The sequence below is a fragment of the Mirounga angustirostris genome, unplaced genomic scaffold (assembly GCF_029215605.1).
Source record: "Mirounga angustirostris isolate CCGP_5_RB_7025 unplaced genomic scaffold, mMirAng1.0.hap1 SCAF_10, whole genome shotgun sequence".
Lineage (NCBI taxonomy): Eukaryota > Metazoa > Chordata > Mammalia > Carnivora > Phocidae > Mirounga > Mirounga angustirostris.
The window spans coordinates 109105223-109129804 of NW_026991718.1; the positions used below are offsets into that span (position 1 = coordinate 109105223).

Below are 24582 nucleotides of genomic sequence, written 5' to 3' on the forward strand. Positions count from 1 at the left end.
ATGTGCTGTTGTCCTGTGAAAGCACATTCAGTTGTGGGTAAAGGATGAGCCTGCAGGCTACTCCTACAAGGAAGACTTCATGTGGATCTTCAGCTTAGGAACAAAGGCTCTTTGTCCATCTCTGTCTTTGGGAATTGTTTTCTGTGTGACTTTAATTCATGATGATGCCCATGATTACAATGGAGGCTTTCTGCTTACATTCCCCTTTCTTCAGCTCTGAGACACTCTCCCTGTTTTGATGCTGTTGTGGGCTGATGCCCAGGAGCTATCTCTGATATCACATACTTAGCATCTTGACTTGTCTGCCAGATGGATCCAGAGACACAGGAATAGACAAATCAAACTGAACAAGAGACAGGCAGCTCTTGTGAAGCAGCTGGGAGTGCATGAAAGCTAACATTTGATATTGAATATTGATATTGAAGTCATCTTGCAGTGGATGTAGTGCGGTGGTTTTAAAGTGGGGGCAGTTTTATTCCCCGAGGGGCATTTGGCAATATCTGAAGACATTTTTGATGGTCACAACTGGGCAGAGTGGCTACTAAACATCTACAGTGTCATGGATAGCCCTCCACAACAAAGAATGATCTGGTCTAAACTATCAATAGTTCTAAGGTTAAGGAACCCTGGTCTACTGTATGTGAAAATTTTTCTGTGGTAAAATCCTTAACAGTATTTATCCTTATAGATTGACTAGGTTTTCTTTTTATTAGGAAGTGCAGAAGGAGCAGACTGCAATTATAACTTCCATTAAATTTCTTTCAATATCAAATTTAGTTTCAGAGTTTGATTTTTAAAAATGCTTCTTTATGCGGGGCACCTGGATCAGTTAAGTGTCTGCATTTGGCTCAGATCATGATCCCAGCATCCTGGGATCAAGCCCTGCATCAGGCTTCCTGCTCAGCGGGGAGCCTGCTTCTCCCTTTCCCTCTGCCCCTTCCCCTGCTTGTGCTCTCTCTCTCAAGTAAATAAAATCTTTTTTAAAAAAAATGCTTCTTGGGGTGCCTGGGTGGCTCAATCTTTAAGCGTCTGCCTTCGGCTCAGGTCACGATCCAAGGGTCGTGGGATCGAGCCCCACGTCGGGCTCCCTGCTCAGCGGGAACATTCCCCCTGCTTGTGTTCCCTCTCTCGCTATGTCTCTCTCTGTCAAATAAATAAATAAAATCTTTTAATTAATAAATAAATAAATAAACAAATAAATAATGCTTCTTTATGCTGTACAACATCTACTGGTTTGAAAGAATTCATCTTGGGGTGCCTGGGTGGCTTAGTCGGTTAAGAGTCAGACTCTTGATCTCAGCTCGGGTCTTGATCTCAGGGTTGTGAGTTTGAGCCCTGCATTGGGCTCCATGCTGGGTGTGGAGCCTACTTTAAAAAGAATTCATCTTGGCAGTTACTTAGAATTATAAAAAGACAGATGCTCATACCAGCCACAGATTTCACTGCAGCCAAAGTTGCTAAGAATATTGTAGTACTGAAATTAAGGAAATAGTTTAAACCTCCAAAGGTGTGGGGTTTTTTTTGCTTATCATTGTCTTTATCCTGCCATCTGGCATAATGGGTGCTTATGAAATGAGCATCTTCTTTGACTGAATTAATAAATCATTAATGAATTAAAAATGAATTAGTAAATTCATTTTTTAAATCCAAGTAGTTGGTAAACTGAGACACTGGATTTATACATCTACATTTTGATCTGTATATGAGAGGAAAAGAGGCCAACACGAAGGATTTATTTTTTTAAAAAAACTTAAAATAGTTTACATATTCATCCAGTTTTCGTATACTTTCATCTTTTACTGTTAATTTTGTTCAGAGCAATGACATCAGAGTCCTATGAGATTCTGAGAATGCTTAATTAGGCTTAGTAGTTGTTGCATTATTTCTTTTACTGGATCCTAATTCTTTGTGGAGTTTTACATATTAGTGTAGAACATAAACTGGAAGCCCCCCTCAGCCTCTCCATGTGACTTCAAACTCTCATTCCTCAGCAGACAATCTACAAGTGATTCAGGGCAAGGCTCTTAGAGGGCCTGTATGAAGAAGACCAACAGGATGAGAGGTGATCCCTGTCCCATCCCTTGCCACCTTGTGATTCTAGTGCTTAACTGAGAGTCAGCAGTGAATAGGCTGCTCTATACCATGTTCCCTAGAACACCTGGGTCTGCCCAGGTGTGGGGCACAGAGTGATTTTTGAAAAACCAAAGGTCAGCATCATGGAGCTTTATTTCAAGAGGCCACCCAGTGGTGTGGTCAGCTGCAGTCTGTATTCATCGGGCTTAGGTTTTTGTAGAATATGGGCTGTCACTGTGTTACTGTGTTGGCATTGCCCTAAACCTACTGTTTTAGATGCTCCCTGCCACCATGCTGCTCTCACTTCCAGCCACCTCCTCCATCAACTTCCCTAGCATCATCTTGTTAGAGAGATGCCTGAGATTGTTCTGCTTTCTGAGGAGCCATGCAGTGGAGCTCTGCTCTTTTTCTGGAAGTACGACTGCTTTCTTTCTCAGTCTTCAAACTGCTTTAATATTCCTGCCCCATTTCATGGCTCTTGTTACCTTACCTAGGTTTATTTGCATCCTTGAGATTGTTTTATTTATTTGACCCACCAACATCCATGGTTCTTCCTTAAGTCTGTGAGCTGCTGATCTATTTATAGAAGCCTTGTCCACTTGCCTCTGCTTCCTTCCTCACAGCCTTTCCTGTGTACAGAGTTCACCCCCTACATAGTAACCCTTCCCAGAGCTGAACAGTGATGTCCTCAGGCCCATGGTTGCCTTGAGTCAACAGCCAAGAGCTTTAGACATTGATGTCTGCAGAAGAACCGTCACTGGCTATATTTGCTATTTCCTGCCTCGGTGGCTTTAGGCTATGGAGTTTCCATTTGGTATTTATCTCTGTAGCAAAGTACACAGCTAAGTCTGGTACCACAGATTTGACGGTGTTGAACTTTGCGAAGCAGAACATCCTGAAAGCTGTTCTTTTGACTTATTCTGGGCGAGTATTGTAGTAACCAGAGGGCCACAGTGGTGGGAGCATTGCATGGGAACTAGAAAATCCTTGCTGCCCACACGTGAGTGTTACACAGTCCCTTTGAGGCACATTGCCTAGTTATAAAGAACTTTCAGTTTAGAGTTTTGTTACATTGTCTCTGAAATAGCTTTAATGGTATTATTCATTACCTGAGCAGAAAATGTGTAAAGGAAATGACTTTGACAGTGTTGTGATTTAATTTTGTTTTCCTTACAGATGTAATTATATTGATTAAATCAGATAGTGTCCATCTGTACTGTAATCCTATAAACTATCGCTATCTCTTACCCTATGTGGCACATTGGAGAAATCTGCATTTCCACTGCATGACTGAAAATGAGGTAAGGAGAGAAGATAGAATAGGCACTTAGAGACATTCTAAGGATACTCTTTCAGAAAAGTATAGATCTAGAACAGGAGGCCCCTTAAAAAAAACAAATTGCAGCATGTCATTACACAAAAAAAGCTATTTGTTTTAGTGGAACTTTTCATAATTCATTATGAGGCTACCTTATAGATAAATTGTTTACCTGACAGACAAAAGGGACTCTTCAAATTGGGACCTAGTCGTAGGCTTGTGACCCTAGCTTCCTGTCCTGCTTGTTTATCATCAGCCTGCACCCATTCTCTTGGGGAATGAGTGCAATGGACTGCCTCAGGAGAATTTGATAAGCTTTTGTAACATTTCCATGTTTGGATTTTTTGCTATTTGTTTCCTTTTGGGTTCTTTTCAAGTGTTTGGCTGGAAATCAAATTGGGATTTGAGGGCGCCTGGGTGGCTCAGATGGTTAAGCGTCCGCCTTCGGCTCAGGTCATGATCCCAGGGTCCTGGGATCGAGTCCCACATAGGGCTCCCGGCTCAGCGGGGAGCCTGCTTCTCCCTCTGACCCTCTCCCCTCTCATGCTGTTTCTCTCTCGCTCACTCTCTAAAAAAATAAATAAATAAAATCTTTAAAAAAAAAAAATTGGGATTTGAGATTTAGGGTTTCATGGAAATGGTGACCTAATACGGGTAAAAAACCCTTCTTTCTTTTTTTTAAGTTAAAGGTGTTTACTATAAAATCTAAGCGATCACTAAAATAACATAACAGACTTCTAATCCAACCAAAAAAAAAATAGAATCGTAAAAAATACTGATATATAGTTGACCCTTGAACAACATGGGAAGAACCCTTCTTTCCATGTGAGCTTTTGGGGAATTTTTGAGGCAGGTTTTATCTCTTGCATTCAGGTATCTGACCAGCAAACACAAAAAGTTGGCTTTGGAAACACCCTCTTGGGTGCAGTCCTCTATAAATGTCATTTGAGATAACTCTGATAAAATACCAAGAAAATAGGGGATTTTGCATGATGTCTCCTCAGAGTCTGTTTTCCTCTCAATTTCCCTCTTCAGTATGAAGATGAGGAAGCTGCAGAAGAATTTAAAATTGCCAGCTTTGTGGACATGGTTCGAGACTGTAGTAGAATTGGCATTCCTTACAGCTCCCAAGGTGGGTATCTGACAGCAAGCCATATTAGAACCTTGCTTGGATGATGTGTGAACCCAGCGTTTCTGCTGCTCCTTCCATTGGAGGCATTTAGCTGGGAAACCCATTGATTTATTTTCACTAAAGGCAGAGAATCAAGCAGAATGAAATTTGGGGATTTTTCTTTGCAAGCTGGTACTCATAACTGAAATTTCTGTAACAACACAGCAGGCCATCTAGTCAGAAAAACTGATAAGGGATTTACCACAGTTGCCATCTAGCTGTGCCACTTAATTGTATGGAGAGTATAGCTGTGGAGCCTCTTGGTAATCAGAAATAGTAATTCAGGCAGCTGTTAAAAATATGCTGACAGTGAGGCTCAAAAATGATGTGTAAAAATAAAGGAAAATAATCCACAAGTTTAGCCGTGGTTATATCTTATTTTTAAAAAACTTTGCTCATTAGAACTATTGCTATACGAAAGGAAAATTTTTGATTTGGTAATTTTCCCTTGAGGAAGTTGATTGGCTATGTTTCTTAAGGGGGAAGAGCCAAGTTTGGGTCTGTTAATAATTATATCCGCTAAGTGATGCAAGTCAGATGTAATAGGCCACTATTTATTTACTAATTTGCTCACTTAGGAAACCAGAATGTGAAAGTATACTATAGAGAAATCTGAATTTATGTAACTTGTTATGATTTGAATTTTCTATGACTTTCATTTTGTCTTTCTAGTTTTAATATCTAACCATTTTATCTGTTTCACTTTTATTTTGCTAAATGTGGCCACGGTGAATTTGAGAGAGATGACGCCTGTCTAACCACATTAGATCAGGTTTAGACTGTTATATCCAGGATGGTATTTGATACATGTTGTTTTATTTGATTCCTCTAGGTCACTTGCAGATATTTGATATGTTTGTAGTAGAGAAATGGCCAATTGTACAGGCCTTTGCACTTGAGGGCATTGGAGGGGATGGATTTTTTACCATGAAATACGAGGTATGTGTGAAAAGCAGTATGCCTGGCTTTTGTCTGCCACTTGCTGTCTTTATGAAGGGCCCCCACAGTGTGAGTGTGCATCATTATAACACTCTGAAAAGCTAGCAGTGATCTCTCAAGAGCATGGAGCAAGTTAAAAAACTTGAAATGTAAAATAGATGCTGTGCAAAGCTAGTCCCTAAACTAAACTCCTGTGTCCTTTCTTCTAGGAGTTTCTCTCTGTCCTCCTTTCTCTCTTTTCCCCATTCTGAGTCCGTTGTTCTTCCAGTCTACTCCTGTAGCACCCTAAGCTGATTCCTCTTACAGCTTTCTTTGTCCTGTGTTACACATTTTTCACACACCCCTACTCATGTACCCACCCACCCTTGGTCTCTGGATCGGAAGCTTCTTGAGAACAAAAACAGTCTTTTCATTGTTGTTGTTTGTATCTTAGAAATTCATATAATTTGAGAACTATTCAAGAGCAATGAAAAGGACAGTACAGAATTTTGTATAAGTACAGCATACTAGAGGAATAAAAGGGTTATCTTTTGTGTTACAGACAGTATCTTTTATTTCAGTATTCCTTCTATCTAGGAGATGACTCATAAATATTTGTTAAGTGAATTAATGAATGAGTCTGGGAGAGGGGGTCACCCAGAGTGCATATTAAGGAGGATGGCCTGGTAGGTTAGCAGCATCACCATAGGCATCTCCCAATGAGATGACCTGCCCCCCAGCACAGAAACAGGGAATGAACATTGACATGCTCAAAATGGGAACATACTATTAGGCATAGAGTAGGAAGCATGGCCCAGGGCTAATTACTATCCCTCCTTCCAAGAAGTAGCAGTGTCCCTAGGAAGTAAATGGATTCTTGCCTGGTAAACCCTGTAATGTGGAAGGAACATGGGATGTAGGGTTGAAGAGAAGCACACCACTTGGTCTCCACTTTTCCTGCTCCAAAACTATAGTATTCTCACATTGACTATAAGTAGGAGAACTTCAGCAAGGCTGTGGGAGCTGCCCCTGCTAGGAAGTAATGCTCTCTAATTTATTTATTTGAGAGAGAGTAAGCGAGCACGAGTGGTGTGGGAGGAGACTCCCTGCTGAGTGTGGAGTCTGACGCAGGGTTCCATCTTACCACCCATGAGATCACAACCTGAGCCAAAACCAAGAATCAGGCATTCAACCAACTGAGCCACCCAGGCGCCTCAGTGCTCTCTAATTTAGAAGAATAGGGGCATAGGGCACCTGGGTGGCTCAGTCAGTTAAGCATTCGACTCTTGATCTCAGCGCAGGTCTTGATTTCAGGGTCTTGAGCTCAAGCCCCACATTGGGCTCCACACTAGGCTCTGTGCTAGGTGTGGAGACTACTTAAAAAAAAGTGGGGGGGGCGCCTGGGTGGCTCAGTCGGTTAAGCGTCTGCCTTCGGCTCAGGTCAAGATCCCAGGGTCCTGGCATCAAGCCCCACGTTGGGCTTCCTGCTCAGTGAGGAGCCTGCTTCTCACTCTCCCTCTGTCTGCCACTCTCTCTCTCTGTCAAATAAATAAATAAAATCTTTAAAAAAAAAAAAAAAAGAGGCAGTACACTAGGAGGCTGCAGGGTTCATACAAACCAAATGAGGCAGACCTTCTGACTCCTGCCTTAAGGTGCATTACCCCGTGCAGACACATCCAAAAGGAACAAAATGCCCTTCCTTTCTTTAAGTAGGCTCCACACCTAGAGTAGGGCTTGAACTTACAACCCTGAGGTCAAGAACCTCATGCTCTACTGACTGAGCTAGCCAGGTGCCCCAATAAAATGCCTTCCAAAAAACCTTTACAAGATAATGTGGATCTTTCCTGTAGGGTGGTGTTTAATGGGGTGGGGTGGGCAATAAGGAGGAAACTGCACACATAATATAGTGAGGCTACTATAAGTCTTCTCTCAAGATGCCTTTCTCTAGATCCTGCCTTTCTTTGTAGCTGCTAATTGTTATTCTCTCAAATGCTTTCCTTTTGTCTCCCTCTCATTCTCCCCCCACCTCCATTCCCTTCCTTACCAGCCTTTAGGGTATGGAACAGTACTCCACTCTGAGTTACACACCAGAGGCCTGATAACTGCCTGAGCCAGAAAGACTCTTGAGTCTTTGGAAGGAGAACTACAGACACTTAAAATTTAATTTTTAAAAATTCTGTCTTATTGTATGTCTATACCCAGAAGAAAGTCATTAACCCAGAGGAGGCTTTGTCCCAGATGTACTAGGTGCCAGCATGAGAAAGGAAGCCAGACCCACATAAGCTTTTACTTGGCATTTAGACTGGGCCAAACTGAATTACGGGTATAGAGAGCTCTTCCTGGGAAGCAGCATAGGGAAGTTCCTCTGATAGGGCTTTCCCTGCCTCCAGCTTCCTCCTTCTTAACTCTCCAGCTGCTGGAACTGTCACCTAGTAATGTAAATTTACATCAACTAGCTCCTCAAGGAGAGAATTCTAGTAGCAAACTTCTGAATAATGAGAGTAACCATAGAGCAAGCATTCATTTACCTTTTTATGGACAAACATAAGATCTTCATATTGAAAGGTGGAATAAGACTTAGGAAAAGATTCAACAAAATATAAGAAAGAAACCATAGCATATAGATGCAGAGATAGATCAGCACGCTTTTTAAAAAGATTTTCTCCAGGAAATAGAATAAAAAAATGAGAAAAATGTCTCCTTTGTACCTTTTAAGAATGGATTTTGTAAAAAGAGAAATAAGAAATGGTAGGTAGAGCACACAAAATTAAAAAGGGAGATAGCTGACATAAGGAAATATTATAAGTCTCAAAATTATTAGTAAAATTAAAGTTTGCATTTAAAATTAGAAATCAGATTCAGTACCTTCAAAAAATCAAATCAGTTGATGCTTGAAAAGCTGTTCCAGAATACAGAGGAAGGAGCTAAATATATTAACTCAGTCTTTTGGAATTCAGAATATAAGGGAGTAGAGAACCTGAATAACTGCCTCTTGCCTGTCTGCTCTCCCTAAAAAAACTTTCTAGTAGTTGACAAGCTCTGCTGAGAGCATAAAACTTCCAATTAGCCTTTCCATTTGGAAGTAAAAACAAGCAACCAAAGATCACCAGACATTTGATTAAATACCTGTAACTTGAAAAGATCGAGATTAAAAAAAAAGATGGATTGGATAAGACCCAAAGGTAATTTAAGATATAGAGCAAAACTTAAAGCACAAAACTCTCATTAGGATGCCCAGACAAGTAAGATTTGGTGACCATAGAACAAGTGATAAATTAACATAAAGAAAATAAGAGCTCAAAATAAAATAAAAATAACTAAAAAAAAGAAAATAAGAGCTCTGGGAAATTATGACTGATAAAATTAATAAAGGGTTTGGGAGGTAAAGTTAGGAAATTCTCTAAAAATATAAAATTAAAAAATCAAGGAGATAGAAAATACGAGAAAAAAGTTAAAAGACATAGAGAACTGATCCAAGACGTCTGATATCCAACAAGTAAGAGTTACAGAAAGATAGAGCAGAGATATCAGAAGGGAGGAAATTTTTTAAAAAGAATAAACATTTTCAGTGATAAAAAGAATAAAAACTTTTAAATTAAATGACTTAGCAAGTATAAATGGGAAGGAAAAAGCCTTAAGTCTATCTATGCCTTTTTTGAACAGTAAGGATAAAAGAGTATCACATTTCTTCTAGGAAGAAAAAAATAAGTCACCTACATAAGACAGTAGGAACCAGATTTCTCTCCTTCCCAAAACAACTCAACCTAGCCAAACCAAAAGAACAAATAAAAACCAAAATATGTGAAGCAATGGTTTTCAAGACAATAGACATCAGACAATGAAAAATATTGATTCCCTGAGAGAAATAGACAAGGTCAGCTGTATGATTGCACTAGTTTACTACTTTGAGAAAATTTCCAGGCCCACAGCACAGGGAGGGGGTACCCAGGTGAATCCCAGTGTATTTCCTAAGCTGAGAAGATACATTAGAGAGTCTGGTGAGAGCAGGGCAGCTAGAGGACTAAAAAGGAAAGTACCAGAGAGAACTCCAAAGATCTGCCAAGATTCCCCTACCCTACCCCCATCCCAAGTATTCAAAAGAGTATCAGTGCATTCATGTGTCAGGCAACTACCAAGGGCAGAGTTAAAAAAAAACAACAACTGAAGAGTAATCAAGAACAGTGCCTGATACATGCTAAGGGCTGGGAACAGTACCTGTTCCCACCAGTTAGACTGAAAAAACACATAATTCAAAGGGCATTGAGTAGAGCCCTCAGAAGGGTATTCAAAAGATGTACCAAAGTTTCTGTAAAGATAGCTTCCTTGAATGGGACTGCATTTATTAATATGTATTGGTTCTAATATAACTGATAAAATTTTGATTTATTCTAATCACTGAATTTTCACCAAAATAGTCATTTATGATACTTTTGGTTGTCATAGTGATATTGACTCATTTATTTATATGTTTTTACCCTTATGTTGCAGTTGCAGGATGTGAGTTTGAGTCTATGGAATGTCTACAGCAAGATGGATCCTATGTCTCTGGAGAGTTTGCTTTCAGAAGTAAGAAGCCAAATTGTATTTAACGTATAAATATTAGAGCCAGCTCAGTTGTCCACTAACGGTTTTTAACTTGAAGAAATGCAAGATATATTTTTGTTTGAACAGTTTCTTCCCTGATTGTTATCTTGAACTCCTCGGGGGTAGAAGGAGACCTGGAAAAGTGATAGTGCCTCTTTCGCTCTGAGGAAACCTCACCAGAGGCGAGACCAAGGCTGCCTACCAGGTTGACGTTTCCACCTAAAAACATTCTCTCTCTTGGGCTGGACTTCAGGAAAACAATACAGACGCTGTCTTTTTGCACTCTTTCCCTGAGATGAAATGATTAAAAAGATGGGGTTTGGCTTAAAAGAATCAAGAATTAGAGCAGAGGTTGGCAAACATAGGCTTTGTATGCCCTCCGTCTCTGTTAGAACTATGTTAGAACTACTCACCGGTACCATTGTAGCCTGAGAGCAAGCGTGGACAATGCTTAAATGGATGGGTGTGTCTGTGTGTTCCAAGGAAACTTTATTTACAAAAATATGTGGCCTGCCCACAAACCATAACTTGTTGACTGCTGGATTAGAGGGTCAGGCATTAATATCTGGACTTGGAAGAAATTATAAAGTTGGGTGGAGCAATTTCCAGTGAGGAGCAACAGATAAAACTGAGGCTACAGGAACAGATGCTGTGATTAAGCAGCTCAGTGGTGTCTCTCAGTGGCCATGACTAGATATGCATGGAAAAAGAATAGTGTGTAGCCTTTTAATTAAGTTAGTTATGATATTAAAACCCAACAAAAGTAACAAAAATGGAAACTACAGACCAGTCTCACTTGGCAATGTTACTGCCTGTATTTTTTTTTTTAAGATTTATTTATTTATTTATTTATTTGAGAGAGTGGAAGTGAGAAACAGAGCACCAGTGGAGGGGAAGGGGGCAGAGGGAGAGGGAGAAGCAGACTCCTCACTGAGTAGGGAGCCCAATACGGGGCTTGATCCCAGATCATGATCTGAGCTGAAGGCTGATGCTTAACCGACTGAGCCACCCCAGGCGCCCCTTTAGTGCCTGTATTTTAAGTAAAATATTAGCAAGTAGAATCCAGTATCATTTTAGAATATTCTCTGATGAAGTAGAGCTTAATAAGGGTGCAATATTTAGTTTAGTATAAAGAAATCTATTAATATAATCACTGCACTAATTTTTCTCCTTGGGACCATTTGTGATGACTCCATAGATGCCTAAAAGGCATTTGATAAAATTGAACATCCATTCTGTTTAAACATTTCTAATTAAATAGGAATACAAAAGAAAACTAAACCCTGAACTTTTTGTACTTTGCAAAAACCTAATCATCATCATTATTAATCCATGGCTAATCTAATTATGGAAAAAAGTGAACATGCAGAAATTTATAGCATAAGAATGCAAAAATGATAAAGAAAATTTAACCACAAAGAAAGAAGAGAGATAAGTAGTTTAGGAGTTTCTACAAGTGTCTAAGACCCATACCCCACTTGCATGCAGTCCCCTGAATGTGAGGACGCTATACGTCACACATGGAGGCTAAACATAACACTGTATTTTTTTTTTTTTTTTAAGATTTTATTTATTTATTTGACAGAGAGAGACACAGCGAGAGAGGGAACACAAGCAGGGGGAGTGGGAGAGGGAGAAGCAGGCTTCCCGCTGAGCAGGGAGCCCGATGTGGGGCTCGATCCCAGGACCCTGGGATCATGACCCGAGCCGAAGGCAGACGCTTAACGACTGAGCCACCCAGGCACCCCCATAACACTGTATTTTTAAGAACATTGCAAGCATCTCTGGAGTCAGTTAAGAGGGACCACTCAGAAGGACATTTTTAATTGCACCTCAGCCAACAATGACATCTTATAGCTGAAGAAGCAATAGTGGTAATCACCATGGGCTGTAGACCAGGCTCTTCCTGGTTTTCTGACTTCCCATGAGCAAAATCGACTGAAGTTCAGTCCCTACCCTCAAAATATTTTAATTTAGTGATTAACAAATACACAGATGTGGTGAGACCTAGACCCAGATTAATTATAGATCAGAATTACTTAGATCCCTACTTTAATGGCCTGATAAAGGAAAGGGTACACTTTTCTAGAGGTAAATATTATGTACTTCAGTTTTTCAGTAAAAACTTTAATAACAAAATGTCTGGCATATGATTAAAAAAATTAGTAGAAGATATGAAGCAAGAAAATTTTGTTAAGAAACAGTCAAGGGGCACATGGGTGGCTCAGTCGTTAAGCCTCTGCCTTCAGCTCAGGTCATGATCTCAGGGTCCTGGGATCGAGCCCTGCATCGGGCTCCCTGCTCTGCGGGACGCCTGCTTCTCACTCTCCCACTCCCCCTGCTTATGTTCCCTCTCTTGCTGTGTCTGTCTCTGTCAAATAAATAAATAAAATCTTTAAAAAAGAAAGAAAAAAGAAACAGTCAATAGGGAGGCACCTTGCTGGCATAGTTGGTAGAGCTTGCAGCTCTTGATCTCGGGGTTGTGAGTTCAAGCCCCACATTGAGTGTAGAGATTACTTACAAATAAAGTCTCAAAAGAAACAGTCAAGAGGATTAGATCCAGATATTGGAATTAACTAATGGAAAACTTCAAATAACTAATAAAAATGCTAAAGAATTTCAGCAGAGACCTGAAAACTATAAAAAGAACCAAATGGAAATGTTAGAAATGAAAAATACTATACCTAAAATGAAAAATTTATTAGATTGTCTTAGCAGGTTAGATACAAATGAAGAGAAGTTCTGTGAACTTGAAGATAGGTCAAAGGAAGTTTCTAAACTGAAGGACCAAGAAAAAAAGACCAAGGGGAATAAAACAGAGCATCAAGTATCTGCCAAACAATGTCAAATGATCTAACAGAGTATAGTTGGAGTCCCAGAAGGAAAGTAGAGAGAAAATGCAGTAGGAAATCTGAGTTGGTAACGTCCAAGAACTTTCCAAGCTGATGAAATAAATCAATCCACAAATCCATGAAGCTCATTGAACCCCACATAGGATAAAAATTACTATAAACATGTATAAAAATGACCATAAATTTATGCAGGGATCTCTTGCGGTGAGACTACAAATGTTCTTAATAAAATTCGAATCCAACAACTAAAAGTATTTAAAATGCAATTCTAGTCTTTATTTGTATCTCTAGAAAAATTACTGAAAAGCGAGCAATTTATACCCGTATTACTTTTTAAAAATCTGCCTTATTTTCTCCCTTCTCTGAGCTGTTTCATAGCCTCCAAACTTCTCTAAAACCCTCTTTTCTGTCCACCATCCAAATACTTTTTCTGCTCACATCTCTTTCCCCTTTGCCAAGACTTGTAATCTTAAGCCAAAATTGACATCTAGGCTTTAATTCCCACTGGGCCAATCACTGCTGGTGGCTCTTTGATGGCCAGAGAACCTACAGCTCCATGCTTCCTGCTCAGATCTCATGGAGGGAGAGTGCAGACTCCTCTCAGAAGTATATATTTTTGTTTTATTGATAATTTTTTCCATGAACTACTCCTTATAGATGAACTGCACCCATACTCACAGATACACTAAACTACAAAGAGGTGCTACTTTTTCATCTACTAAAATGCTAGAAATTTGTTAAAGGCTGAGAATAGAGTTGCCAGTTGCCAAAGAGTGAGAGTGAGACCTTCAGTGGAATAGGTGAAATGCCTGTCTGGAGGGAACATTTGGCATCCCTGTCCAGCAATTTCAGTCTAGTAATTTATCTCAAGAAAATAATTAAAGATGCCAGTGAAGGATATTCACTGAAGAATTGTTTATAAAAACTGTTAATAAAAACTAAAGACAAAGTGAATGTCCAACAGTAGGAATTAAATAAATCTATTTGGTGGCCCATTATACCGTCATTTAAAATCATGTTTTAGAATTGGATTTGATATAGAAGTTCAAAATATGTTTGGCAAAGTAAAAGGTATTATTTCCATCTTTGTAAAACAATTTGTGTTTCTATGTCTTAGAAACTCCAATGATAGTCTTTTTTTTTTTTTTTTTTAAGATTTTTATTTATTTGACACACAGCGAGAGAGGGAACACAAGCAGGGGGAGTGGGAGAAGGAGAGGGAGAAGCAGGCTTCCCACTGAGCAGGGAGCCCAGTGCGAGGCTTGATCCTAGGACCCTGGGGTCATGACCTGAGCCGAAGGCAGACGCTTAACAACTGAGCCACCCGGCACCCTTCCAGTGGTAATCTTATTGGTCATTTATTTTATTTTATTTTCATTTTCCCATTTTTATTGCATTATATAATTCTTAAAAATACTTTTAAATACTGAAATTGATCCTTTTTCTACCCTTGTCAGTCAGTATAGTGCCTTTGGGGTTTTTTGCTTGTTTGTTTTTTGAGAGAGAGAGGGGGCACAAGTGGGAGTTAGGGGGAGAGGGAGAGAATCTTAAGCAGGCTCCACGCTCAGTGCAGAGCCTGATACAGGGCTTGATCTCACAACCCTGAAATCATGACCTGAGCCGAAATCAAGAATCAGATGCTCAACCAACTGAGCTACCCAGGCACCCCTGCTTGTTGGTTTCTTCAACAAATGCGTAGTTCTTGATCCCTGCTATTTCTTGGATACTGTGCTTATACTAAAGTCACAGAAATAGGTAGACCTGGCCCCCACTCATACTGTTTAATGGGCTTTTAGACCAGTAATAGCGGTATACTTTAGTAACTGCTATATATAGTTGCAGTGGAATATAGAAGGTAAGGAAAATAACTCTGCCTGGAATTGCTCAGGATTGCTTCTCAAAGGAGTCATGTGTGGTGATCAGAGATTTTCCAGAAGAGGAGGGGGTATGAACATTCCAGCCACAGGGAAGGAACCTGTCTGAAAGCCCCAGAAATACACAGAAAGCCCCAGAATCATCTCCTTTTGAACATTGAGAGCAACTGCTCAAACATAACTGCTTTCCCCTTGCCTAGTCCTTAAGCCAACTCAACTTGCCTTTGGTGCCATGGATATGGACTTTGAGCCACCAGAGAGCTGGATACCAGCCTAGGGCCAAGAATTCTGTCTAAAGTTCAGTATCCTTCCCTACCAGCCAAGAACCAAGGCAGACTGGCATGGTTCTTGGGGTTTTCAGACCTTTGCTGCTTATCTGACCTTGATATCTGTCTGGGCTTGTCTTCTGGATTTGGCCTCAAAGAGTCTGTGCAGATAAACTTTCCCTTCTTCATCATCAGATGCAACTGACCAGTTCCACCTACATACACAGTATCTATTTCCACAAGTGCACCATTTGTATTAGGGAAAAGTTGGAGAATAGTGTGTCTGGTGGAAAAAACACAGGCTCTGGGTATCTCTTACCTAGATATATTTCCACTTCTGCTGCTCTTTAGTATTCCATCCTCAAGTAGGTCGCTTTACGCTTCAGTACCTCAGTCTCCTTATCTATAAAGTGGGCATAGAGAAATGCAAGGATGTTAGGATGTTTTAAGACTGTCTATGTGTATATGTGTGTATTTATATGGACATTTCATATATAATGCTAGTTATTTTTAGTATGAGAATTCATCGCATCTTTCACTCATAGCGTGGAACTGAAAGCAGTATTTAATGACTGATTCTCCCTTATTCTGTAATTAGTACTGACACATCCTCAGGGAATTTTTTGGAACGGAGTGCCCCATCTTTTTTCCTGTATTCCCCAAAACACACAGACTATCTTGGATCCTGGATCAGGGGCATTGATTGGACCCGATAGCAGCAGGTCAGGATCCCAAACTCAGAAGGTCTGGTTTACTGGGCCATGGCACAGAGGTGGTATGGCAGGGCAGTCTGACCCAGATAATTGTAGATTACCAGTTACAAGTATGCACGTATTTGTGTGTGTCTGTGTGTATAAGATACATCTGTAAAAATAGAATGAGAATATTTTCCAAAATGTTAATTGATTTTTGTTCTATATTTTCTGAGTTTTCTGTAGTGAATATGTATTACTTGTGCATCTGTTTTTAAAGAGTTTTTATTAACACAGACTCAGAAAAGAGCATAAAACTAATATATAGCTTAATGAGTCATTATAAAGCAAAGCAACAGAGTCTTGCCACCCCAGAAGCAATCTGAGTGCTTTTTGCCAAACCCATCACCTCTTTCCTACTCCCCCGAGCATAACACTATCATGAATTCTATGGCAGTTACCCCCTTTTCTTTGCAATTTTTTCATCAAAATTTACTTCCAAAAAAACCTAGTTTAACTGCCTGTGTGTGCATGCACGTGTGTGTGTATTTAGGTTTCTTTTAATCTATACGTTCCCCCTCCATCTCTTTGTCCCCACCCCTCACTATCTATTTATTAAGGAAACCAGATCATTCATCTTATAGTTGTCCTCATTGGGATTTGTTGATCTCATTCCTATCATGTAGTTTAACATTTTCCCCTGTGTTCTGTATTTTCTTACTATTGGTAGTTGAATCTAGAGTTTTAATCAGTGTTCTGATTGATTTTGGGAGGGAAAACTACTTCTGAGAGGGTGTACATATATCTAATTGATATCTTTTTATTTTGTGAACATTGATATGCAACCCTTAGATCTTTAATTCATTAATTAGATTCTTTATTCACCATTGTAAAATGGTAGTATTCCAATTTTGTAATTCCTTCTTCATTTATATTCTCTAAAGAGAAATATTCAGCTTACTATTTGGTTATGCAGTGGTAGAGTCCATGTGGGAAAAGAAAGATAATTGAACTCCTGCTTTTATATATCAACTTTAAAAGTAAAGTTGGTTCCCAGCCATTCTCCAAAAGTAACCAATTAGTTCTTTTTAATTTGTCTCATTCTGAACTCATAGATTTAAACATATTTGATGTTTCTGTCCATTGGAGCTATCATCTTTACTAATGTTCACATTGTTCAATCTTTGGGCGGTGGCTTACTTCACGTTGCTCACAAATTGTTTTAACACAATCCTAATAGTCCTTGATAACTTCCTTACCATATACTATGACAAGATATTCCTGGATTATCTTATACATCTCCTGTTCCATATCTGGAATCAGTCATTTCTCTAATAAGTTCTGGTTTCTTTGAGTGGGGAATAGTATTTCAACACAACAGTCTAGGTGCTAGGAATGCTCACTGGTATTGGTTTGGTCATTGTTTCTAGATCTTTTCAGTGGGTAGAGCTAGGAAATTCTCTGTGTGTTTTGTCTCTCTCCATATGTGTGTGTGTGTGTGTGTGTGTGTGTATATATATATTCATACATATATGCCTGATTTTTTTATCCCACATTATATATAAAACATATATAGAAAACAGTATCAGCACTTTCACCTACATGATTACTGAAAATAATTTTAGATATGTATACACATACACATCTGTAACTATCTGTAAATAAAATACAGATCATCTGGGCAGCAAGCAGCAGAGCCATTAGTAAGAATGTTGTTTACACTAAGTATTCCCAGCAGAAGTCCATTGTGCTTTATGCCTAGGGCCAGAAGTAGAGTCAGTACATGGGTAACACAGAGCCCATAGGTCTGGGTACTTGTGTATCGACTGGGAGAGAATGGAGGAGAGCATAGATCCAGCTAGTCAGTTTTAGTGCAGCAAACAGAATACCTGCTGTGAGCAAGGCACTAGGCTGGTGCCCAGCATACAAACACACTGTGTGAAATGGACAGTAAAGATAACTTATCTGAGAACAGATTATCAGCAACTTCAAAATGAAACAGAGGGATGCTGGGTGGCTCAGTGAGGCATCTGCCTTGCACTCAGGTCATGATCTCAGGGTCCTGGGATAGAGTCCCACATCGGGCTCCTTGCTCAGCAGGGAGCTTGCTTCTCCCTCTGCCTGCCGCTCCTCCTGCTTGTGCTCTCTCTCTGACAAATAAAATCTTTAAAAATAAATAAATAAGGGGCACCTGGGTGGCTCAGTCATTAAGCGTCTGCCTTTGGCTCAGGTCATGGTCCCAGGGTCCTGGGATCGAGCCCCACATCAGGCTCCCTGCTCCGTGGGAAGCCGCTTCTCCCTCTCCCACTCCCCCTGCTTGTGTTCCCTCTCTTGCTGTCTCTCTCTGTCAAATAAAATCTTTAAAAAATAATAAAATAAATTAATTAAACAAATTAATTAAATAAGACAAAGATGTTATTTGAGTATCTTAAGCAACTCCTGTGTTTTGGTTAACTGATGTGTTTTGGTTAACTGATGATGTTTTAAAGGAAAGCCAGAAGCACAAAGCAATGTGTGGTGATTGGGAACAGGAATGAATTCAGAGAGGAGGCTGAAAAGCAGCTGGGATGGGGGAGGGAGAGAGGTTGCACAAAGAGGAGAGTCAACTGGGAAGGGCACAGAGTTCTACAATTCTCCCACTGCCACTAGGGGAGGGTGTGAGGGAGGAGAGGCTATGGGCCACCCGGGGCACCACCCAACTTCTAACTAAGGTCATCTGACTTGTCTTTTTATTTATTTATTTTAAAGATTTTATTTATTTATTTGAGACAGAGAGAATGAGAGACAGAGAGCATGAGAGGGAGGAGGGTCAGAGGGAGAAGCAGACTCCCTGCCGAGCAGGGAGCCCAATGCGGGACTCGATGCGGGACTCGATCCCGGGACTCCAGGATCATGACCTGAGCCGAAGGCAGTCGCTTAACCAACTGAGCCACCCAGGCGCCCCTGACTTGTCTTTAAACAAAGCTTCACTGATGTGACCACCTTTTGTCCCTGGGTGTACCATCTTTTAGGTGCCTCATAAATAGGTCCCTCTCTCCAATAAAGATTGCTGATGTAAGGCACTAGGTAAACATTAGTATCCTCTTTTTAAATAACTTTATTAGAATATAATTTATATACCATAAAATTTACCCATTTTAAGTGTACAATTCAGTAATTTTTAGTGAAATTTACAATTGTACAACCATCACCACAATTTTAGAACATTTTCATCAACCCCCCAGATTCCCTTGTATTAACTTGTAGTCAATCTCTATTCCTACCTGGCCTATTCAAACCACTAATCTACTTTCTGTCTCTATAGATTTGCCTTTTCTGGATATTTTATATAAATGAAGCATACACCAGGTAGTCATTTATATCTGGCCTCTTTCGTTTGTTTTTGAGGTTCATCTATGTGATGACGTGTATCTGTAGGTTTTTGAGGTTCATCTATGTGATAACATGTATTTGTAGTTTGCTATTAACTTTTAAAATATATTTAAATGGTCTGGTATTTTGATATCTGATGCAGTTTCATGATTCTGGTTTTCTAAAGTACCTCTCAGTATGACCAAATGCATTATCCTTTTCATTTTCTTCTAGGATTTGGTGGCTTTTGAACATCAGTGGACTAGCTTCTTTGCTAATTTTGATACAGAAATTCCTTTCCTGCTGGAACTTTCTGAATCTCAGGCGGGTGAGGTATGTAAGGAAAGGGTCAAAGAGAAAAAAATTGATTAACTTATTTATTGTTTCTGTTTTAGTTTTGTTAATTTTTTCAGAATACAAAACTACCAATCCTAATATGTTTCGGTTATTATTTTCTTAAGCTTTGTTGTGTGCTGTAAAGAAGTTTTTAGCCCCCATGCCAATCTATGAACCTCTATAAAGAAGTTGTTCTTTGTTTTTCTGTGCCAGCTTCTATACAAGAAAGATACTCATTTTAGAGTGTGGTGATACCTCTGTCAGCAAGGAATTCTGGGCACTAGTTAATAGGCCTAGAAATAATTCTCCACATGTGAGTAGCACTCCTTTCCTCAGTCGAACCTCTAGGTAAGCTTTCTTTCCAGGTAAACAATGGTGAAGTTACTAGATTCAGTGTAAGACTCACTCTGTGAGTAAACTAAGGTATCTAAATCAAGAACCAGAGCATAGGACAGTCCCCAAAGTTAGTCAGCTGGGAGGATCAGAAGAACAATCTTGAGCTTACACTTGAGTCTACCTTGGGCTTGCACGGCCAGTCCTCAGCTCTCCTGTGCTGCACTGACTCCTGACTTTGGAGTTGGTGTTGATCTTTGTTGTCATGCATTTCACCTTTACATGTTATAAACCCCACTAATACATTGCTATTATTTTCATTTGAGCAGTCAATTTCCTTTTTTAATTCTCTTTTTAATCTTGTTTTAATCCTTTTTAAAAATAATTAAATAACTTTAAAAATTTTATGTATTTGTGCATGTAGTTACTGTTCTCGATGCTCTTCATTCCTTTGTGTAGATCCAGATTTCCATTTAGTGTGATTTCCTTCTCCCTGAAGAGTGTCCATTAATATTTTTCATGGTGCAAATCTTCTGATGATGAGTTCTTCCAGCTTCCATATGTCTGAAAAAATATCTTTATTTCACCTTCATTTTTGAAAGACATTTTTGCCATGTATAGAATTCTTGATTGATAGTTTTTTCCTTTCAGTACCTGGAAGATGCTGTTCCACTGTCTTCTCCCTTGCATTGTTTGTGATGTTCTCCTATCTTTTTTTCTTTTAAGATTTATTTATTTGACAGAGAGAGAGACAGTGAGAGAGGGAACACAAGCAGGGGGGGTGGGAGAGGGAGAAGCAGGTTTCCCGCCGAGCAGGGAGCCCAATGTGGGACTTGATCCCAGGACCCCAGGATCATGACCTGAGCCGAAGGTAAACACTTAACGACTGAGCCACCCAGGTGCCCCATCTCCTTTTTATCTTTAATGTTCATCTTAGTATTTATTCTTTATCTTTGTTCCTCTGTATGTAGCTAGTCTTTTTTTTTTTTCCCCCTAGCAGCTTTTAAGATTTTCTCTTTTATTACTACTTTTGAGTATTTCTTCATATTTCTTGTGCTTGGCTTTGGTTAAGCTTCTTGGATCTGCAGATTTATAGTTTTCATCAAGTTTGGAAAGTTTTTGGCCATTATTCAGATATTTTTTCTGTCCACCCTTTTCTCAGAGATTGTAATTACCTCTGTTATTGGGCCACTTGAAGTAGTTCCACATCTCACTGATGCCCTTTTCAGTTTTCTGGATTCTTTTTTCTTCTCTCATTACTGTGGTTCCAAGAGTGAAAGATAACTCGAAACGGTATATTCTGTGAAACGTATGTCACTCCTTCATTCCTATACCCCCTTCTCATTCCCTCCCTTTCTTCACCATTTTCTACTTACTCCACTACTAATAGGTAACAAATCTCATTTCTGATTTATCTTTTTTCTTTTGCACAAATAAGCAGATACATGTGTATTTTCTCTTGTTTCTTTCATTGAAGAGCAAGATACATGAGTCATTTCCACTTTGCTTTTTTCCCTCAACAAGAATATATCCTCGAGGGGTGCCTGGGTGGCTCAGTTGTTAAGCATCTGCCTTCGGCTCAGGTCATGATCCCAGGGTCCTGGGATCGAGCCCCGCATTGGGCTCCCTGCTCAGCGGGGAGTCTGCTTCTCCCTCTCCTACTCCCCCTGCTTGTGTTCCCTCTCTCACTGTGTCTCTCTCTGTTAAATAAATAAAATCTTAAAAAAAAAAAAAGAATATATCCTCGAACTTTCTCCAAGTCCGTTCATTGAGATTTTCCTCATCCTTTGTTATGATTCATAGTACTCCATTGTGTGGAGTAAGATCTGTGAACACCAAAACTCCAATTGATAAACATCCAGAGGATGTAAGTAAACAGTTAATTACCAAAGGGAATCCAGATGGCCATTGAATATATCTGAAATACTCTACTTCATTAGAAATCAAAGGAATGTATAATAAAACAGTAATGAGATACCACTTTTCTTTCTTTTTTTTTTTTATAATTTAATAAATTCTGCCTTTTTACCCTGTAATTTCATTTCCAGATCTGCTTTAAGGAAATAATTAGAGCTGCAAATAAAATTTATGAAAAGATGTTTATTACAGTATTATTCATAATATAAGAGAGTTAGTAGCAATTTCTAAGAATAGAGGACTATTTAATAGGCTTTGGTACAATCATATACTATGGATGTACCATAGAAAAAAAATAGGAAGAAAATATACCAGAATGTTAATAGTTATTAGAGATTGTAGATGGCTTTTATTAAATTCTAAAATAAGCATATATTACGTACATAATCAGGGTGGGGGGAGAACAGTAGATGTTATTTAGATGGATTAAAATTGCTCTTTGGAATTTTGAACCCTTTTGACATAGCCCCTGCATCAATTTTAGGTTAGTATTTAGCCTAGTACTATACACACCAAGGCTGAGAAGTACTTCTGTGGTTTCCTGGGAAACTTCTTTCGGTGTACTTCTAAGTTCTGTGGATTCTTTCTCAGTGCTGATTTTAAATTAGTATGTTAGGGGGTGACTGGGTGGCTCATTCAGTTGAGCGGCTGCCTTCGGCTCAGGTCATCATTTCAGGGTCCTGGGATCAAGCCCCGCATCGGGCTCCCTGCTCAGCAGTGAGTCTGCTTCTCTCTCTCCCTTTGCCTCTCCCCCTGCTCTTGTGTGTGCTCTCTCTCGCTCTCTCAAATAAATAAATAAAAAAACAACTATAAAAATAAATCAGTGTGTTATAATTAATATATATTCCTTTATTAGAAATGTAGAAAAACAAATTTTTAATAGAAGGGAAAAATTCCTACATGATTAGTGCTTGGACCATAGATGATGATTAGTCCAATTTTCTTTCAGTAATTAAAAATTATAAAACTTAACAAGAATTTCTTTTCTTTACTTTCCTTTTTCTTTTGCAGCCTTTTGTCTTTATTTCTTTTGCTATTTTTTCGTTTGCTACCTATCCCCAAAATTCATGTTGCTTTCTACCACATATGTCCTTCCGTGTTCTTATAATAATCTATAAACATCTCTCTCTCACACACACACACACCTACATACACACATATGTACATATATGAGGGGTTTTTGTGATTGTTTTATAAAATTATGATCTTAATTTATACAATATTGGCTTCTTTTTTAGCCATTCAGAAGTTACTTCAGTCATGGAATGATCTCCAGCCATATAACTGAAAACAGGTAAGTTTCTTGGGGAAGAAAGGTGAATGGTAATAGAGAAAATGGGATTGAGGAGGGGGGTAGTTGTGAGGGAGCATCTAAGTCCAGAAGGTAGAGTCAGGAAAATATAAATTGACTTAGTCATCACAGGGTAAGAAATTCATACCCTGAAAAATTGTCCATTTACTGCTTTTGTATTTATATACATATATATATATATATATATATATATATTTTTTTTTTTTTTAATTTACTTGAGAGAGAGTGACAGCACACAAGTGGGGGATAGAGGCAGAGGGAGAGTGAGAAGCAGTGCTCCCCACTGAGCAGGGAGCCTGATGCGGGGCCCAATGCGATGCAGGGCCCAATGCGATGCAGGGCCCAATGCGATGCGGGGCTTGATCCCAGGGCGCTGAGAGCATGGCCTGAGCCAAAGGCAGATGCTTAATTGATTGAGCCACCCAGGCACCCCTATACATATATTTTTTTTAAATACAGTTTTATAGTAAACTAGCTTTTAAAAAATTGTACCTTGCTGAAATCTAAAGATTTTTACATTCCATCCCTACCCCCAGGAAAGCTAGGAAGCAGAATGTCCAAGGGCTAGGCAGGGTTCAACAGCATCTTGTGGGGAGTCAAAGGGCTCAGACATTAAAAGTCCAGCTCCAGGAAGATGGGCTCCAGAAGGGAGCATCAGGGTTGCTGCATTTGTTTTCTTGAGGTGTTTCCTTTAGCACCTCTCTTGTCATGGTAATCGGGAGGGCCCCCGCTTGGTTGGTTCCCCTGATGGATAGATGAGAGTAGTTCTTTCCTCTCTTTTCTTCCCTAATTCCAATTCAGTCTGAAGTGAGACAAATTGCCAGGGCTGGGACTTAGGGTCATTTACCTTGAATTAAGCTTCAGAAGAAAAATCAGAGTCATGTTTACGTTTAAGAGTCCCTATTTGCCTGAAGCTTAAGGAGGTATTTTTAAGAATAATACAAGAAATGTAAAGAATTTTCCACATGACATACACTAAGGGCAATTTAAGGAAAGGGTAGGGGTAAAGGGAACTGTCTTAATCTGTTCTAGCTGCCGTGACAAAAATACCATAAACTGAGTGGCTTATAAACAAAAAACATTTATTTCCCAAAGTTCTGGAGGCTGGGAAGTCCAAGATCATGGCATTATCCCATCTTATGTCTGATGAGGGCCCACTTCCTCTTGGATAGCAGTCATTTCACTATAACCTTACCTAGCAGAAAGGGCAAGGGATCTCTCAGGAGCCTCTTTTATAAGAGCCTTTTTTATAATCCCATTCATGTGGGATCTGCCCTAATGACTTAATCACCTCCCAAAGGCCCTGCCTCCTAATACCATCACTTTGGGGGTTAGGATTTTAGCATATGAATTCTCTGGGGACACAAACAGTTTTTCAGTCCATAGCAGAAGCTATCTTTTAAAAATGGGGCGCCTGGGTGGCTCAGTCGTTAAGCGTCTGCCTTCGGCTCAGGTCATGATCCCAGGGTCCTGGGATTGAGTCCCGCATCGGGTTCCCTGCTCAGCGGAGAGCCTGCTTCTCCCTCTCCCACTCCCCCTGCTTGTGTTCCCTCTCTCGCTGTGTCTCTCTCTGTCAAATAAATAA

At 39.6% G+C, this 24582-nt stretch overlaps 1 protein-coding gene across 3 annotated transcripts in view; it reads left to right on the forward strand.

Annotated features, from left to right (window-relative positions):
- The window catches only part of DNAAF9 (dynein axonemal assembly factor 9), a 136641-nt gene that overhangs the window by 27185 nt on the left and 84874 nt on the right, over positions 1-24582 (forward strand). For all 3 annotated transcript variants that reach the window (XM_064572882.1, XM_064572881.1, XM_045885487.3), the window contains exons 4-9: positions 3250-3374; positions 4427-4523; positions 5395-5501; positions 9969-10046; positions 19334-19432; positions 22924-22979. In XM_064572882.1, the coding sequence (XP_064428952.1) occupies positions 3250-3374; positions 4427-4523; positions 5395-5501; positions 9969-10046; positions 19334-19432; positions 22924-22979 (562 nt within the window). The remainder of the gene's footprint in view (positions 1-3249; positions 3375-4426; positions 4524-5394; positions 5502-9968; positions 10047-19333; positions 19433-22923; positions 22980-24582) is intronic.